Source organism: Colletotrichum phormii (genome assembly GCF_030913505.1).
Source record: "Colletotrichum phormii strain CBS 102054 chromosome Unknown BDP81scaffold_9, whole genome shotgun sequence".
NCBI lineage: Eukaryota > Fungi > Ascomycota > Sordariomycetes > Glomerellales > Glomerellaceae > Colletotrichum > Colletotrichum phormii.
The window spans coordinates 1,172,021-1,190,853 of NW_026851451.1; the positions used below are offsets into that span (position 1 = coordinate 1,172,021).

Consider the following 18,833-nt stretch of genomic DNA (forward strand, 5'->3'; position numbering starts at 1 on the left):
GCCTACCTGGGACAGTCCGGTAGTTCCCACACAGGCAACAATGATGGGTTCAGAGTGCGACGCCTGTCAAGTGGTGCAGGAGTACATGCTGTGCAATGAAGTAAATACCTGCCTCGGACATCACGGGTCTCGTTAAGCCCCGGAGAAAACTGTCTATTTCTCACCAGTCCCGCGATAATACATTAATCAAGAAAATGAAGCCAATGCCGTTTCTTTCCCCTGTTGAATGGTTCCGTAGGACTTTTTTGACTTCGCTCGTTGTCTGGTGACGTAACTTGCCCCAGGTGTGCAGCGGTCCCTGAACGGCGACTGCGGCGGGGGAATGTGGGAGCGCTAGTTACAATAAGCCCTGCTTTGGACGGCATCTGCGGTAGGGGCCGCCGGATGGACACGCGCCAGAGTCAGAACGCGCTATACTCCAGATGAGGTGGCCGGGGACTGGGTGGCGGTGTCGTGGTAAGCACACAATTCCGACATTGGTCTCCCTCTAACAACGTTTCGGTAAGGCGGCAAGAGTCGTAAGACACGGGAAATAAAAGAGGAGCGAAGAGTTGAGTGTGTCAGGCAGGTTTGGCTGCTGTCATATATGTAAACCTGTACGGATAAGGCATCGGGTTACCACACCAGCCACATCTGAAGCTGGCCAACACAATTTGAACTTGGCCTGTACGGTTCAGTCCGGTAGTTGCCATCCACAAGCAACAACATCAACACTCGGGAACCTAGCAAACGGCAGCTCAGCCTACCGATGCATTCTTTCTCTCCATTTGGTCGACCAAACTTTTCCCGGTCCCTGACTATCGTCTTCAGGGTTGCGTAAGCCACAGCGATGTCAAGCAAAGGCCATGAGGTGCCCTTGAGATGAGGCACACTTGCGGAAGCAGGTCCAATTCATTGGCCGGCTAAGTCAGAAGTCAGATCATCGATGAAATGAGGTTTAAGCATGTTGCTCTGATTGGCCGTTTTTCTATCGGGATTGGGGGGCACCGCGCCGTACTCGGGGGTGATGGAGGCGCGCAATCGAACCTGAACAACTGGGGATAGAGAGCGAAAGCACTCGAATGCCCCGCTTCCATCCCGCGGGCGGCAGCTGAAGGTACCTGGCCTGCCTCAGATATGGCTTTCAGTGCTACCTAGTAGGCACCGAAAGAGGTTAGTACACAGTCGTGCACACGACGACATGCTAAAGCTAGTGGGTGGGTGGAACTTACCCGACGAATTGAGCTTTCCTGCAATGGAACCATCCACCGTCGATTTCCATCGGAAAGCCGCAGCCGCACAGCAAGATTCTAGCCGCCATTTGATTAGTATAAATAAATCATGGCTATCACCAGCTTTACTGTCGAAGGGGGCGGACAAGCTATATCGAAGCTTTTCAGTTTGTCTTCCTGTTCCAGATCGACAGTCCTTGTATTGCATGTTCTGATGACGGTGGACAACGTCAAAATGCCTGTCCACAAGGGTGCAGTTACCCCAAAGTTACGCTGCGAAAAACCTGGCTGCGAGCTCACCAACTTTACCACTCGATCCATTCTCAAGAGGCATACCCAGTCCAAACACGGCATTCCTATTCACATGTCCTGCGGCAAAACTCTCTCAAATCATACGTCGAACATAAAGCGCCACCAGAAGTCGTGTGGGAAATCTTGCATGGCTTTGGACCAGCTCGCTCGTTCCGATGGACAAGTCAGCTTTGAATCACCTACAAGTGAGGCAACCGGTGCCACTGAAACCACGGACTTCGATTTCAACCACGGCTTTTATCCAGAAGAGTTCGGCGAGATGGAATTTCTCACTGAGGACTTCACTTTCGGGAATCATCAGTCAGAACATCGCCCCTAGCTCGACCGGTTCCCTCGCTGACTGATGGATTTGGTCAAATCGGGCGTGAGCACATAGCTCCCCATAAGGAGAAGCAGTCGCGGCAACTTTGAATTTGACAGGGGACATGCGATGAAGTATGGAGGTCTGATACCCCTCATGAGCTGGCTATTTCCTATGTCAATATCTTTATTCTTGTACTCAATCGCTATCTAATATACTCGAAAATTCGTTGATGCAACTTGCCAAAGACGAAGTCAAAGAGACTTCGGCTCGGTAAGGTACCTTGATGTGTTAGTGAACCCCACCAAATAAGGTTAGGTAAGCAAACTGGGTCGCCATCCAACGGCAAGCCTAAGACCTAGACCCTTGTACTCCGTAAGTGAGGTGGACCACGCCATCCATCATCCATTACCTCATTGAGATGTGACAGGGTTGAGCTTCCACGCCATCGGTTCCTCATGTCGGATTTTGACGGCTTGTGTGCAGGCGAATATGAGTTGAAGAGAGCGATGCATCAAGTGCGTCTCTTTATTCATCAGTACTGTACTTCTTGTCCTCTTTCATAGTTGTCTGTGGGGCTGTGAGGCTTCTTGCCACGATACAGAGTATTAGGTACGACGGGAAAGGTATCTAGTACCATTCACAACAACGCTTCAGATACTCCAAACTTGCACTCAAGTCTTGCATTAAGAGCTTTCAATCAGCCTGAACATTAGTGTCCGATAGTAATTGGGTCTGCCAGAGGCCACGTACTACAAGAGGACTACAGGCAACGAGAAGAAGGCAAAGCGGCAGCAACACTGCTGCGATTCCTGGTCAAGTACCTTGTAAGGCAAGTGGTAAAGTCGGGTGGCTTAATAATCCCTCGACAGGCAGGAGCGATGCTCAAATAAGACACGGTCGATGCGAGAGATAATCTAGCGTTCAGCAGGCTATTCCATACCATACTACATTGGGAAGCAATCCAGGGGCACACTGCTCCATCACGCCGCTAAAACCCGATGTCATCAGCAGCTGTATCTCGGCCGATATAGCTGGACTACCAGTAAACGATTGGGCCAAACCCCCATCTCCGCAGAGGTTCTGGCTAAAGTAACTATCAGAATGAATTTCCTAGCCAAATAGATGTTAGAAGAACGAAGCGGCGCAATCTTGATAAGGTAGCCTTTGATTTCCTAATAATGACCAGTGCTGCGTGTACCACTGGCATCAATTTGTAATCGCCGGGGTTCTATACGTCGCTATTAAGAAGTGCAAGTTCTCCTCAAACGTAACGGAGTAGGAGACTTGTCCTCGCCAGGTCAGTGACGAACCTCTCGCGACACCATTTTCTTTCTGAACTACGACTTTGACGGGTGCCACGCTCGAGATCGACGGCAGAGGATATAAGTGCTTCTTCTTCTGTATCTCTTTAGTGTAAAACAATAACTAGTTAGTAGATTATGATTATGTTCGATTTCTGGGGCATATAATGCGGGATTGCTTTTTCTCTTTGCTCCTTTAGAGGAATACAAGCGCAGATGCAAGTACTTATCTGTCGAAGAGCAGGCAGAGCGACGGGCGGAGAGGTACTGGCAGCATGAGGTATACCGAGACTAGGCAAGTTGCTGCCTTGTTCTTGGCACAACAGTGGCTGCGCGTGCCTTTATGTTCGGCCTCGCTGGCCATCTTATTTATTCAGCTAATGCAAAGTCGTTTTGAATGATCTTTTTAGAGATGCTTGCGTGCCAGTCGCAACGTGACTGCATTGTCTGAGGAATCCGCAAGTAAAGACTAGCGCTGCATGCACTTGGAGGAAGAATCTCCGTCCAATTGCGAGCTCCGGTGACATTGCGGATCCGGGTTACCGACCCCACCCGGCCACATATGCTCTGTGTCACCTCGACTTCGGTTACCGACCCCACCCGGCCGCATGTGGTTTGTGTTACCTCAACTTCACAGTTCCACCGTTCCGTCTAGTCGTTTCTTCCCAAACGCTAAAACAAGCCACCCACAACCACCGCAGTCTCTAGTCCAGGTATGGCAATCAAAAAAGCCTGACATGGAACGAACCATGTGTACAATGAATGCAGAGTAGGGTTCAAAAATACCAATGTACTCGTACAAGTACGTGTTTTGTCTTTTTTCCACCAATACCTTGGTAATAAGCACGTGCTTCTTTATTGGCATCTTGTGGTTTTGACCGTACAGTTGACTTCCCACTGAGGATGTGCTTGTGGCCAGGACCGCGTTTCTTCTGCTCTCACGCTCCACTTGTTCCCCGGACCGATTGCATTCCCTGTCAGGCGTGGAGGTCCTCGGCAGTCCCTGCGCGCCGCCAAGATCTACTAGCCCTTGAGAAGGGGGAGTTTCCAAGTTGCCGGATAGGGAGGGTAAGGTCATTAGCGATGAGATTGGACTGAGGGACAGGACATAGAGATGCTGCACAGAACGGGCGTGGAGCAACACCCGTTCAGAGATGGGGTTACTGTTGCAGTAGCACTATCACTGAGACTGCTGTTAAGACCAAAGACGGAGTCATTTTCACTAATCGGCCCACCGGCCGCGCACTACCGGTGTGCATCGCATGCGAATAAGGTCGAATTTTGGGCGGTGTGGTCTGCCCCTCATATGCAAGTTCTTCTGCCATTGGGCAATTATCGGCTCTCTTCCTCTCTCATTCTGGCAACGGAGAATACATGATGCCGTTGAGACATAGTGTAAGATTGCCCTTGAGACATATTGTGAGACTGCCGTCAAGACATTTTGTAGAAAATGTCTGAATTGACGAGGACCTGAAGAGCCGAAAACGTGACAAGTGACAGGATGCGAAGGCAGAAGGGAGTCAAGAAGAAGCAAAATCCCAGACGCCAATTCGCACTAGATGGGATATGCGCGAATTACCCCTAGACTCGTTGGCTACCACACTATATGAGAGGACTCGAGGAGTCCAAGAGGCTCTGCAAACCGCTGCAAGCTCAGCACAAGGCGGACCAATGTCATCCAGACGCACTACCCAGCCCGCGAGCGCACGCATCGTCAACCACTTAGAAAGTCGATGTCATCTGGCATCGACCGATGGTCACCAAGATTGAGGACGAATACGTACCATCTCTACGATATTATCATCGACGACCAGAGGAAAGGCTCCAGCGATGTGGAGGCCAGTACTGCTCCTCGTCTGTCTGATATAAAGCTGAGTGCAGGAATGTTCTTCCACCGACTGTCCCTCGACATTGATACCGGACACACAAAATTACTCTTCCGCCTTAATTGTACCTAGGAACTTTGAGATCAAGGAATACTATCTATAACTCATTTTCCGAGCTCAGCAGAATAACGCCAACATCCTCATGCCTACCGCAGGAACAGATGCAGGGTTGCGTTGCGAAGTGCCCGGCTGCAAGCACGGCAGAATCTACGCCAGTCCGTCTTATCTCAAGAGACACATCAAGTCCAAGCACTACCAGGCAGTCCAGATGTCCTGCGGCAAATCTCTTCCCAACCACCGTTCAAACATCGAGCGCCATAAGAGAAAATGCGGCTGCGAAATTCTGGTTCAGCCTCTGGTGCCCGCTGGGGGGTATGGCATTGGTACGCCTATGAGTGCCACCACCAATATCGCGATGACGCCGACCTTCGATGACACCTTTGATATGGTGTTCAATCACTTCAACAACGCGTACTATCCTGTGGACGGTAGTTCTCTTGGGCTCCCTTAGTAAGACGATTCCTTGTTTGAATGCGGTACCACACGAGTGAATATTCAGTACGTGAACACGCAGTCCAAACGAACATTGATATCGAACTAACTCAAGATTTTAGGCTCTCACGTCCTTTCCCCTTGACCTGAGCATTAGATAGATGTCGTAGGGTATGTATGGCGTTAATTGCTGCCCGTAATTAACGGCGTCGTTTTTGCGACAATAGAATTATGGGCGCCTTAGACTATGAGTTGTCTGATTATATCATGTTGCGCTGTGTACTTAGCAAGCGTTCTGTCTATCTCGCTTGGGGTTCGTTGGGGTGTTATCTCTTCGCAGCATCGAGCTGATGGTCATGAGTTTATGAAGCTATTGAATGAGTGGGTTCATGAACTACCGAATTTCCGAATGTCAATCAAGTTATTGAGACTACTGGTTGGAAACTCCAGGCCTTGCTCTGGTTCAGTCCGGCTTCCGTGTTAGTGAACATCGAGGGCATCCACAGTCCTTATAAGTGAATGCTGCAACAGAATCTAGACAGCTTGCCTGTTTGAACCCTTTTTCTATTCTAAGTTTACCATAGTGTAATTTAGAAAAGTCCATAGCTTACAAGCATCTCTTCACAGAATACGGATGACGTGCTCATTGCTCTAAAAAATGGAGAAAGGCATGGCTTGTGACATGCTCCCTTCTCATTGTCGGTGCTCCGCCTGCGTTATTTCGTGGGCTTTCGTGAGGCGACGGCGTCCCCTGGTCTCGATTTGGTGCAAGGTTCCCGAACTCAAATTCAAGCCAACGGGCTTCAGATCCCTTCCATATACACTTATATGATGCATCAATGAAGTTCAAGGAATATGGTCGTCAGTCCACCCCCGTGTTCGGCGTGAAGACGCCTAGACAGTCAGCCATTGTACTTTTCGATCAAGAGAGGACGTCAAGGCCGGTGTCATTCCCCAACAGGAGTCACCCCTGCACACTCTTAGGGATCCACCGACGAGATCAAATGGATGGTCTGGTAACAGGGCTGATCAGATTAGGAAGCTTATCCAAGCGCGTGCTAGCATGTTCATCCTCACATGGAAATGGTTCTCTCTATCTTTTCTGCTTTGGCGTATTGTCCTGAATGGAATCCAGCTCTCAAAGGAAACGACACGAAGTTTCTCGTGGTGTTGAACGTAGGCAGTAGAGATAGAGAGTGGAAAGACGGCAGTATGGTCGGATAAATCCCCGACCGAGACTTGTGTAAGTGACGGGAGTGAGCTCGGCCGGGAGCTACCGAGTGGCTCGTTTAATGAACCGGAGGCTTTCAGGCACACGTGCGCCCCCACGGAAATCGTTGCAACTGTCACCGATGTCGCCCAACTGCCCACCATCCAACCCATAGTTCGTCACGAGCTCTAATGCAGTATCCCGACAGCTTCTCTGGGCGTGTTGTCATCTTCACAATGGGTAGTGCTGGTCGCGCGCCGTTTGCATCAATCCATAACCATCTACTGGTGTTCTCAGCAGCCTCGACACGGAGTGCTTGCGTGGGGGCAAAGGTATCCCATGCCGAAGGTGAACAGGCCAGTCGACCCTGACTGATATGTAATAATGATATTTGCTTCTTTCAGCCAGCGCAGTTGTCTAGAAAGATGATGACAATGTCCCTAGTGAGTTCTGAGTTCGACAATAGTGACTCGTGCCGGGTTCAAAGCGTGGGCATCCACGCCAAGCGGCGGAGTAGGGCGTATATTCTAGAAGTCGTCCAACATGGTTGCTTGTAGTTGTGGTGGACTATGCTATCCGCATGCTTGTTCAGCTCTGCCTGAACCGAGTCCTTCCTCACCGCACGGGCGAAAAGCCCTGACGGCTAATGGGAGGAAGAAGGGAAAATCCGACAGCCTTGGAGAACCCTGGGTGGTGGCCCAGCCCAGGGTGAGGCAGCGCCGCATTCCACGGATCGACCAGTACCGTGGGTTCCTCAAATACAACAGAAAGTGCGAGACAACAGAAAAGAGGAATCACGACCACGACCACGACTCACAGGCCACAAAAAAGTGGAGAAATTATAGCAGCATGGCTCAGATTGGTCTGGGGGTGCTTGGGATTGAACGTGCAAGTGAGCGTGACGATGCGATGGATGCTACTGCTGCATGACGACAGGAGGCACTGAGGCAGAGCGACGCGACTCGATAACCGGCTACGGGGAAGGTGGGGCGGCGTTGCTGTGTCTTGGTCGTGGTGTGTGAGGGCAAGGCCAATTAGAAAATGAGGTTCGAGGGAAGGACTGAAGACGGGATGGACATAAGAAAACTGGCTTGTCTATTCGCCGCAAGGCCAGGAAATACTGGGGTTGATGGCATGGCTGGAGTTGAAGGGGTATGTGGTGGTGCATGATGTGTGAGACTTTGTCTCCAAGATCTTGGCTCCTCCTTGCGGGATCCCAGTTCGGGATTAAAGTAATATCGCAATCGAGAAGTTATAACGTCCGTATCCACTCTGATATACATGTTCATTGGCCCATGTGCCAATGAGTCTCCTCAATGCGGCATCCTACAGGCGTCAGTCGCGCGATGTGTCTGTTGTCTGGCAATTGCTGTGTGGTTATGAGGCTCGCAAATCCTCACAAGCAACGAGTGTAAATCAAGGGCAAGATACTCAATTCCCAATGATCGAGAGGCTCATACTGATCAGAGTCGGGCTTGCAACCTCATGCCTCAAGGTTCAGTTTCGAATCCACTGTATTATATCTCCTCTGTTGAGCCCATCGAAGCAAAATGTCCATCAACATGCCTGCCTCGAAGACAAAGAACGTCTTCAAAGTTCAATTGCAGCGAGGCCGCTTGCAAACTTTCGTTCACTAGCCAGTCAAACCTCAACAGACACAAGAAGTCGAAGCATGGTGACAACGTCCATATGCCCTGCGGCAGAAACCTGCCCAATCATACATCGAACATTCAGCGCCACCAGAAGTCGTGCCATGACTGCAACGCAGTCGCGGGACAGTCGTCAGTCTCAGGCACAAAAGACAATTTTCAGACGCCATCAAGTGCGGACTCCAATGCAAGCCCGGCCCCTGACACTAGTCTCAAAGACAACGACCTCTTGACGTTGATGTTACAAGAAGAATTCGACGACGTGCGATTTTAGGATGTCGATTCTATCAACAGTTTCCAATTCGAAAGTTCTCTCTGGAGGTCAATACCTGGACAGACAAGGAGAGCGAAGACGGCAGACTCCTGTGCGATACGCCAGACTCATTGCAGTTGTCTTCCACAAAATATGGAGAATACCTGCCGATTTGTGGGCGTCCCTTGTTGCGCAACTGAAGTGATGTGGCGGTGATATTCGAGGCAATGCTTACTCACCTTGATGAGCTTCCGACTTTGAGGATTGTGACGACGTGGCTGTCTGACCGAGAAAGACATGTCCGTCCGTGTAAGTCGGAGGTGGGTCCTTGGAGAGGCCGGGATGGCCGGTTAGGACCCAACCCTTCCGGTGGGCCACTGGGAGTGCGTTCATGGCACGAACATCCCCAGGAGTGGTATCAATGTCAAGAAACGAATACCATATGTTTTTCAAGTAGAGTTTATTAGGATTAGCTATTGAAACTTTTGTTGTACTCCATCGATTAGGAGTGTAGAACACCGTCATCAGTCTCATCAGGACTCCAACCAAAGGCAGCACCAGAATTGCTAGGTTGCGGAGCCAGCCATGAAGTCTGTGCTTCTACGCAAAGCCAATGTCGTAATCGTAGACCAATGATACCCAGCTATGCATGCCTTAAGCCCACTCACGGTACACATCGACGGCGGCGCAGGTGGGGTTGGATGCCGGGCCGGCGGTGATCCAGACGAGGGAGCGGTAGTAGTAGTTGCCGACAAAAGTGTAACAGACGTGCCAGCGGTAGTACGCCTCGTCCACAATGGGAGCCTGTGAGCCGGCAACGGCTTTGGAGTCGTCCTCGCGGGAGTAGATGAAGAGCTTCTCGTTCTCGTCAAAGCCAAGGGTGAAGAGGGCAGTGTTGCCGGGAGAGAAGATGGGGATGGCGCCGTTGCTGACGATTTGCAGGTTGAGCATCATGCCGGAGGAAACGGGGTCGCCATTTCCGATGGGCTGGTTCCAGGTCAGGGCGCCGAGGAGGTGGCCCTTGTAGTCGGACTGGGTCTCGTTGAGGAAGTAGTTGGTGTGGGTGGTGGGACGGTTGGCTTCCTGTACGGGCTCTGTGGTCTCGGGGCAGAGACCAGCTTGGCCGGCGCCGGAGTGGCAGGATGAGAGGTAGGTCTCGCCGGAGCCGCCGGTGCAGGGAGTGAACTTGAGCCAGAAGGGTTTGGTCTGGTTGGTAAACTGGGCGGAAGCCAGAGTGGCACCCAGAAGGGCGATGGCGTAGGTAGTCTTCATGTTGATGGTTGGAGAGGTGGTGATGAAGTGGTTGTTGGTATAGAAGTGGTAGTTGTTGATGCTAATGCTGAGGAGAACGAGATGAGCCCGGTCTTTATACTAAAATGTCGGAGGCTTTCACGTACCTTGAGAAATTCGAGAAATACTGTTGGACACCTTGAGGTTTGTGGACGACGTTTGGTGATGCGGGATCTAACCAAGGACGGATGGGATGAGGTTGGAGAAGGGCGGGGTGGCGTGGTTTACGTTAAGAGAGAGACAACTCTGGCGTCCCTTTTGCTGCTTCCGGATCAGCCAGACTTCTTTTCCCGGTAAGCCCTGCTGTCCCTCATTCTTTCCATTTGATAGATGATCATGTTGGAAGGATCTGGCGGGAGAGGAGAAAAAGAGGCGGTCGGGGGAAGGCGGAACCCCGCTAAACATACACGAGGTCCTAGCCGCATCGTAAAGTTGGTGTCACTTTCCAGGGTGACATGGACGCAAACTAGGAAACTAGGAAGTCTCAAAGGAGCCGTGGGAGCATTGGTAACGTGGTGTCGATCACCGCCCACAATTCGGCTCCGTTGATGAGCACGGAGCTAGCGCAAACGAGCCAGTAAGGGAGGAAGCTGATATCCTCGGTGCAGCGAGAAATCTGGGGAAACAGCTGCTTCATCTGATTCGGATCGTCCTTGTGTTTGTTCACAGGGTTGCATCGGGTCTGTCACTTCTGTCAGCCCTTCCGTGCCCTCCGCCCCGGCAGTGACAAATCACATTATCAAATAGCAATATCAAGCATGTCCACAAAACTGACGATGTTGACGCGTGAGTTTCTCGGTGCAGGATACTCCTCAGCAAGCCACGCAAACTCTACGCTGGTTCAGATTTCCAAGTTTCCGGCCGTGGGTCAAATCTGAGGTTGATGAACGGAAAAGAGGAGCACACATGGTCTAGAACTGCGGGCAGCAGGGCTCGAAGGGGAAGCAAGATGTTTTCCTTCCAAAAAAGAAGCTTTACAGGAACCCCACGTTCCCTGCATCGTGGGAATTGAGTTGGGAAATGGCGCTCCCCAAGGCGGGACGGAACGACGCCACATGCACGTCATAGATGACGGTGGTACGGGTTGGGCTGTTCGAGGCTGAAATGTCAGATGCAACCTTGTATTATCGGGGTGTTTTCAATATGGTGTTGCGAGACATTGCGGAAATCCGCTCAAGACTTCTGTTTTGTTTTGTTTGCTCAGGAACTTCTTCCAAGAGTGATGCGAGGGGATTAGTAAGAACAGAGCTGAGTCCCATGTGTAAGTGAGACATGACGTTGAGACCAACGCGGGTGTGCCGGCGGGCCGGTTAGGCCTCTTGGCTCAATCTTTGACTTGGTGGTGAGAAAATAGTCACGATGGAGGTTAAAAGATACGAGAAAAAGTCCGCTTCCAGCTTAACAAGATCAGCATGAGTGCATGCTATCAATCCGGAGAATAGGGACTTCCACTGCACGATCTCCAGTGTAGATGGCATTTTGTCATTGATCCTGCACGCCGGCAAGGTTGATCTCGAGGCCGTTTGCTGACTGGAGACTAGCGGGGGTTGAAGCCTTACTGGATGCGGACGAAACACCAACGCCGCTGGGCTGGTTAGGGAATCATGCATGCCCAAAGGGCCGAAGATGGGGTGTGCTGTGCGGGTTCGCGCAGGTTACGTTGCTTTTGTGACAAGATGCAGTGGAACCCCGATACGAAGTCGGGTCAGGAGGTAGGTTTTACACGGTCAAATGCCTGATGTATGTATGTATGGAAATATCTACAATCAGAATGCATAATGCGTCAAATATCTCGTTCCTCGTCTATGTAGTCGACGACGACTTCTAACCGCAGACGCCCGAGGTGGCGATGGAGTTGAGGTCCCTAGGAATAACTCCAGCAATCACACCGTCTACGACAACGTTAGCATGCGCATCACCAGACGTAATAAGGAAAACATACCTCTGTAGGACCACCGGTAATCGCCAAGCTGGGCCTTCCACGTCCAAAACACCCACCCGGCGGTGTTCTTCTCGTAGGCGTGAACCTGCGCCGCGAACCACTTCTTGTAAAAGTCCTTTTGCGTGTCGCGGTTCCAGTCGGCCGAGTTCTCAATCTCGTCGGGCGGGCTGATGCTCCACTCGCCGACGATCGTCGGGCCCGAGGCGTCGCCGTTGCGGTTGTCGTTGCACGACGTCGAGATGTAGCTGTCGTGCGTCCAGGGCACATCGTTCTTGTTGGCCCACTTGAGGTAGCGGTGGTCGTCAAAAGCGGTGAAGTAGGTGTCGTCGAGGAACTCGGTCGGGTTACCGGAGCCCCAGAGCGAGGACATCATCTGGATATGGAAGTAGTTGTTGGCGCTGACGCCGAGGCTCTTTTCGACGTTGCGGATAGCCTGAGGGTATTAGTGAGATGTACGAGGTAAGGACAGTGGTGACTGACATTGTAGCCGTTCTTGTAGAATGTGCTGCGGAGAGACTGCACAGAAGAGTCCCAGTTGGTGGGCTCATTGACGAGCTGGATCGTGCCGACATTGCGGAACTCCTTGTTGTCGTGGGCAAGCTTCCTGAGGAACTCAAGGAACTTGACGGCCCGGCCGTACTGGTAGTCATTGTAGAAACCAGGGGTGTTGGCGAACTGTGGATGGTTAGAGTATGGCCACAAGTCTAATTGCAGGAAGTCTTACTTGACCAGTGAACGAGTTCTTCGCTACTTGAGCACCCGGGGCACCGTGCTGGCTTCTTGTTGTTAGTCTTTGAAAGCGTCTCACGAGGTTGTTGAACCTACTCCAGGATGATGTAGAATCCACGGTCACTGGCCCAACCGCAGAGTCGGATCAAGTACTTGACAGCTCCCTGCATTCGGTCAGTCTGAAGTAAAACTACACATCATGGGGGCACAAACCCTTGGGAAGTACTCAGAGTTCTGGTCCACCAACGACTCATCCAGCCAGTATCCCACGGGAACACGGATGGTGTTGATGCCGTAGGCCATCATCTCATCCAAGTCACTCTCGGTGATCCACGTATCCCAGTGTTTCTGGAAGGCGGCATCAGACCTCTCCTGGCCTGTGTTCATAACGCAGTCGAACTCGGACTGCTGGCCACCGCAGCCCATGTTGTTCCACTCGTTGTTGGCGATCCAGGGCTCAAAGACAAACAGGGAGCCCAGGTTGACACCCCTGATCTTGCCAGAGGCGGTCCACCAGCGCTTGCTCACACCATCAGAGTCATCAGATGTGGTGTTCTGGTTGTCGAAAAGGCTGAAACCGCGAGTGTCCAACAGCTTCCTGGTGCCGTCGTTGGGCAGCCATGCGTGGGCGAGCTGCGTGGTGGCAGCGAGTGCCAAAAGACTGAGACGGACCATGCTGGCAATGTTTGGTGGATTGTCAGACTTGTGATGAGAGGGATGCAGAGACAAATACAATCTGTATACGAGGTGTGGGAAGACCGGCCGTCTTAACAAGCTTCTGATGCCTTCCCCGAGTTCTTGCGGGCCGCAACGGTAAACCCCAGGATTCGCCAATGAAGTGAGGAGGAAGAAGAACGAGATTATCCCAGGGGCGCAGCACCCGATGCCGTAGCACCAGCTCTTTCTTGGGGCCTGGACGCTAATGCAAATGTCGATCGTGAGGGCTGAACAGCTCTAGTGTATTTCGTAGCTCTGCTCACCAAAACCCCCCTGGTCCTTCACTTTGTCGGCATCGCTTCGCCAACCAGCGGGAGACTTTTAAGTCTATTTCCAGAGAACACGGGGATTGACGGCATCGAGCTGCAGGTGTTCATCCAATCCATACTATCCGGACCGAATAGCGACCTCAGAAACCCTGGTTCCTGCATCGTTGAATCTCTACAGTCGCACGGGCGAGCAGGATGACGGCAGGGAAATTGACGGCTGCCTGGAGTCTGGAGTTGGTCGCTAGCCCCCCATTGCCGCATCAGGCTTTACGACAGGTCGCTGAATGGCTCTTGGCGGACATTTGGAGGATCGAAAGTGAGACGGCCGGCCTAGCCCGGGGGCCAAGTTCGATTGACCTCCTTGTTGGGGTTTAGCTCCGGCTACCGGCCATGCTTCAAAGTTCAAGCTCTCGGATGGTCGACAGGGGTTTCTTGAAGGGCTGCCTGGCACCTGCAGTGTTCTTAGTCATTGTGCAGCTGCAACTGTACAGTCAGCAGCCGCATCACTCTTTTTTTAGTGCGCTCTCACAACTGACAAAACTCGACTTACACCCACCGCAATCCACATCGTGAGTCCACCAAAACTTCAAAAAAAAACATACAACACCAGGTATTCGCTGGCCGTCACCGACCCAGCTACTAATCCGGCCCTCACTGGTTTTTTCTAGATGGAGCGCGTACGGCTTTTGTCGTGATAGACCCGATACCCTTCATCTTATTAACGAAGCGGGACTTGAAGATCTTAATACCCTTGTATTTAGGGCCTAAATTAACGAACTTGATAATACTATACTTAATAAGGCCGGCAAGCTCCAGCTTAGTGGACTCCTGGAAAGGCTTACTAGGTGTGGTAATAGTACTATTTTTACGAAGTTGAGTAGCTAGCTTAAGGTTGGCCGCTTCCTTGGTTATTAAGTAGACGATAGCAGTAGTATTCCGTCTTCCCAGCGGTTAACGGATCCGCTTGCTGCGTCGGGCTAATGATTCGTCTGGCTTAGGTATAGCAATGACGATCTCATCTAGAATAACTTTATCTATATAGCCGGCACCTTTAATAGGCTAATTAGCAGGCAACCGTCCTAGTAGGCGCTTAACGTGCTCTATCGCTAGTAAGCGCTCGATATACTTCATCGCTATCAAAATATCGACTACTTTTATATACTATAGCTTAACTATAATAGTACGGAAATTAATTAAACTACTTAGTAGGTCGAGAGTATGAGTAGTGCCGTTAGTAGAGATTAGCTTGAATAGGCCCTCCCATTTCCTACCTTTCTACTAAACCTTAACGTTTAATTATGATAATAAAGTAATAATTGAAGTAATATCACTTATGAGTAGCGAGTGCGTCTATAACTTTCCTTCTGGCGTTAAGATAACGGATCTCCTTCATTGTCTTCTTAACTGCTTTAGTTGTTGTGGATCCTTGTTCTCATATTGTTGTCTATCTTGTGTGTTCTCCTTTCCAGATGCAGCCAGGAATATCCCTCATCTGAGGCACCTGGATTCCTGCATTTTCATTGGTTGGTCTCACCCAGATTATTATGGGTCCAGATTGCTCGTTCTGGTCCGAGCATACCCGCCCAATTCCACTTCCGCACTTCAACAACTCCCTGCCCAGTAGGCGGTTGTCGCCACCTCTACGGAGGATACGCGTCGCGAAGTCTCGTACTTGAGCATGGGTTAAGGCGAGTCCTAATTCTCTTTAGATAACTACCCATCGTACTAGGGAGGTCTCCTGGTACTTACTTAACCTCTGGTAATCTTCCTTCGACTTCCGCCGCGTAGTTACGCCGTTAATACGGCCCGAGAGCGTCGCGTAGGGGTGTTACGAGCTGGACAAGGCAACCAACTGTGGCACAAAGCAAAAGCTTCGATAATGATGACTCCGGCATCATTGTTCCTTGTTCTGCATTATATAGCTACGCGCCCACAGTGACAAGTTGCGGCGGGCGTAACAAGGGGATTCCCCAATCAATAAAGGCCTTCCGGATCGACTTACCCTCGCGGATATTGTTGACCGCGTTTTTCACTTGTTCTTCCGTGTAATTAACCATGGTGAATCTATTAGCAATTTTAGTATAATATTTGCGATTTTTTTTGATTGATTTTCACGTACCTAGTGAAAGTGGTGGTGGTGTTGAAGGAGGAAAACAAGTGGCCAAATTGGGCGATCGGTTGTGGGGGGGGGGGGTGACCTCTTAACCGATTATTACATTGAATTATTACATTGGATTATTACATTCGGTTATGCTACAGGCCGGAGCCACCATTCCGCCATATTATACCGCCATGTCCGGGTAAGTTATATTTGTCAAGGGCTGGAGCCCTGTGTGGGCTTAGGCTATGCCGTAAGCCTTACGAGCTGTGCATACGTACTTAAGTGCAGCAGAATGAACAGAGAGGGATCTGTTCATTACGTACCTTTTGGCTGAATAAGCCCGGGTGCGCATTTAGCGCAATGGTTTGTTGTGTCTGCGGCCACATTTGCCCTTGTGGGGCCCACACCGTTAAAATATTATAGCTATATAACGTGGTTCATCAGTCAGCGACGAATGTCAGTCAGCGACGAATATCAGTCAGCGACGAACTTTTTCCCATGCACGTAATGGTATTTACTATTGCACAACTATAATACATTGAATTAACTATTCTTTATTACTACTCGAATCATTTGATAATTCCGTATCCTTAGAACAGGTTTGCGCATTATGACCGGTCTCGCTACATACACTATAGCGTCTCCGAGCTGGCTAGGCTCTCTTTAATGGACCCCCCTCCTCATCCTCTTGAGGTGCTGGACGTTTCCCTTTTTGTTTCCCTTTAAGCAAAACCTGAGATTCCTCTATATTAAGCGCCCGTCTAAGCTGGACCCGCGTTCTTTTAGCCCTCCGGCGCTTACCAAGTGTAACATTCGCATCCTTAAGGGTACGAAGCCGATCAGTCAAAAGAGTGATTGAGTGCGCCATTGCCTGCGTACCCTTTGACAATTGCTCAACTGCAGCAATAATTGGCGTTGGTGAGCTTCGTTGATGAGCAGTGATCCGACTTTTAATAAAATTGGACTGCGAGACGGTTTGTTGTGGGTTAGAGGGCGTTTGCGACTGCCAAGGTGGTGGTGTTGAAGGGTTGGCCACAGGAGGTGTAGGCGTCCGTAAACGTACATCAAGCTTTTCAATGACATGCTCTGGGTTCCATGGTGAAATTCCAGCGCCTTGAAAAGCAGCCCTAATGTTTTCTTTATTAAAAACTTTGTTGTGGGCCTGGTAGAAGGCAATAAAGAACTCCGACTTAGTGATGTGGTTTATGGAGGCTTTGATGAATAGGTTAATTTCATCACTATATGCGCGTTTTAAAGGCGAATAAAGGGCAATACCTAATGGCTGTAGTAGATGTGACGAATTTGCAGGCATACTGACGGTTATAATATTGTTCTGCTTGCAGTAATTGTCGAATTCGGCCAATAAATGGCTCTCGTGGCCGTCGATAATAAGCATCCGGTAGACGCCCTTCGTTTGGTTTTTAGTATGTTTGTCGAAGTATTTAATCTAGTTAAGACCCGCCTGATTATCCGTCCATTTATTATTGGTAGGTTTGATAACCCAGTCGCTAAGAAAACCTGATTCCGTGGTCCAACTAGCTGTCACGGTAGCAGGCAGGTTGTTTGGCAGGTGGATGCTGGGCAGGCGGATCAGACAATCTATTGCTACGGGCAGGCTCTATCCTAAGCAGGTACAGGCTCTGTTGACAAGACGTAGCTCAAGGAGCTACGTTTCTGGACATGCGCGACAGAATACAGGATGCAGAGTTTTATCCAGCCTCAGGCTTACGTAACCCGGCCACCGGGTTACTCAACACCAACCTCAAGGTTGGGGTCTAGGACAGCGGGTCTGTGACACTAGCAAGGTGATATGCGCCTTTGACAATCACGAACGGAGGGATGCACCACCCGCCCGAATTGATAAATTTAATAACTATAGCCCATTCACGGTTGCCAGGCTGGACAGACTTTGCTTTGCCGCGTCGATCAGCGCGTGTTATTACTATTGACGCGGTGATCATGCCTATTATAAAGCCAGTTTCGTCGAAATTATATAGGTCCCCCTCTTGGATACCATACTTGGCCATCATATTACATAACAGCGCAAACCACTTTGATATAACCTCAGAATCTTCTTGAAGAGCCCTTTGGTGATCGTATGGACGATTAAACTTGGTTTTCAGAGCAGGCTGCGAGTCCACAAACCGCCTGGCCCATCGCTTGCCAACAGGCTTGCCATTATGCGCTCGTAGCAGGAGATTGGCCATATCTTCCACACCAGCGAGACGCAAGGGAAACCCTCTTTAATCCTGTTCGATAACGTATTGGAGAAGCGCTTTCTCTTCGATCGTATCAAGTTTATGTCGTTGGGGTTGGGCACGTTCGCGTCGGGGTCGATCGTTCATTCTATGGCGTACGGAACTTTCGGGGACACCGTAAGTCTTCGCAGCACGCAACATACTTAGTTTTCGGCCGGCGGCGCGGGCTGATCGGATAGTCTCGATGGCTAGAAGTATCTTGTCTTCTTGTGTGTAAATTGGCATAATGGTTGTGGAGTTATTACGCGTCAAAGGTTGGAGTGGTTTAATGCAAAATTCAAGAATGGAACTGGGGCACCAGCGGGAACCAGGGACAGATAGAACGCATAGTAGCCATAAGGCACGATTTGGAGGACGATTTGAACTGTATCTAGCAATAGTTATAGGGCGACGGCTCTCCACGCCATATACCCTTCGGGAGGTCAGCCGCAAGGGCGGCTGCGCCCTTGCCGCCACGGCGTTAAATATAACAAACAAACAAACTAATGCAAACCGCATTTGGGAAAAAGTTCGTCGCTGACTGATATTAGTCGCTGACTGATGAACCACGTTATATATTCTTATAATTTCTCTTTTTTCCTCTAGCTTAGAATAGTTAATTAACGGCAGCTTTACATTAAACAAGCCTAGGGGCCAGCCTCTTATATGCTTTAAATTAATAATAAATAAAAAAACGCTATTTAAAACCTTATAACGAGAATGGTTTAATAGATCCGCTCGAGGGTAACGTAAATGATATATTAAATATAAAGATTAACCGCCGGGTTAATAAAATAGTTAATATAAGTATCCGTTCTTTTTAAGACTAGATGGTCTAGTAAACGGCCTAGATAACGTAGCTCTTAACGGTTCTAAATAGGCTTATATTACTAAATAGAGTAACCCCTATTGACACAGTCTCTCTGACAG

General features: G+C 50.1%; 3 protein-coding genes across 3 annotated transcripts; 1 reads left to right on the forward strand and 2 right to left on the reverse strand.

The window, feature by feature from the left end:
* Positions 1-5,156: 5,156 nt before the first annotated feature.
* On the forward strand, positions 5,157-5,525 carry BDP81DRAFT_393945 (uncharacterized protein; the record flags this gene model as incomplete). The annotated part of the gene is made up of 1 exon (XM_060587886.1): positions 5,157-5,525. One exon carries the CDS (start codon positions 5,157-5,159, stop codon positions 5,523-5,525), a length of 369 nt encoding a protein of 122 aa, XP_060445875.1.
* A 3,537-nt stretch (positions 5,526-9,062) lies between these two features.
* On the reverse strand, positions 9,063-10,081 carry BDP81DRAFT_427071 (uncharacterized protein). Its single transcript, XM_060590331.1, has 2 exons — positions 10,016-10,081; positions 9,063-9,957 (listed from the first exon to the last, which is right to left on the reverse strand). The coding sequence occupies exon 2, from the start codon at positions 9,888-9,890 to the stop codon at positions 9,273-9,275; it is 618 nt and encodes a 205-aa protein (XP_060445876.1). The 5' UTR covers positions 9,891-9,957; positions 10,016-10,081; the 3' UTR covers positions 9,063-9,272.
* A 1,651-nt stretch (positions 10,082-11,732) lies between these two features.
* Positions 11,733-13,254, reverse strand: BDP81DRAFT_318840 (endo-beta-1,6-glucanase; the record flags this gene model as incomplete). The annotated part of the gene is made up of 6 exons (XM_060584392.1): positions 11,733-11,800; positions 11,851-12,283; positions 12,331-12,525; positions 12,575-12,626; positions 12,676-12,743; positions 12,793-13,254. The coding sequence occupies 6 exons, from the start codon at positions 13,252-13,254 to the stop codon at positions 11,733-11,735; spliced, it is 1,278 nt and encodes a 425-aa protein (XP_060445877.1).
* Between the last annotated feature and the right edge of the window lie 5,579 nt (positions 13,255-18,833).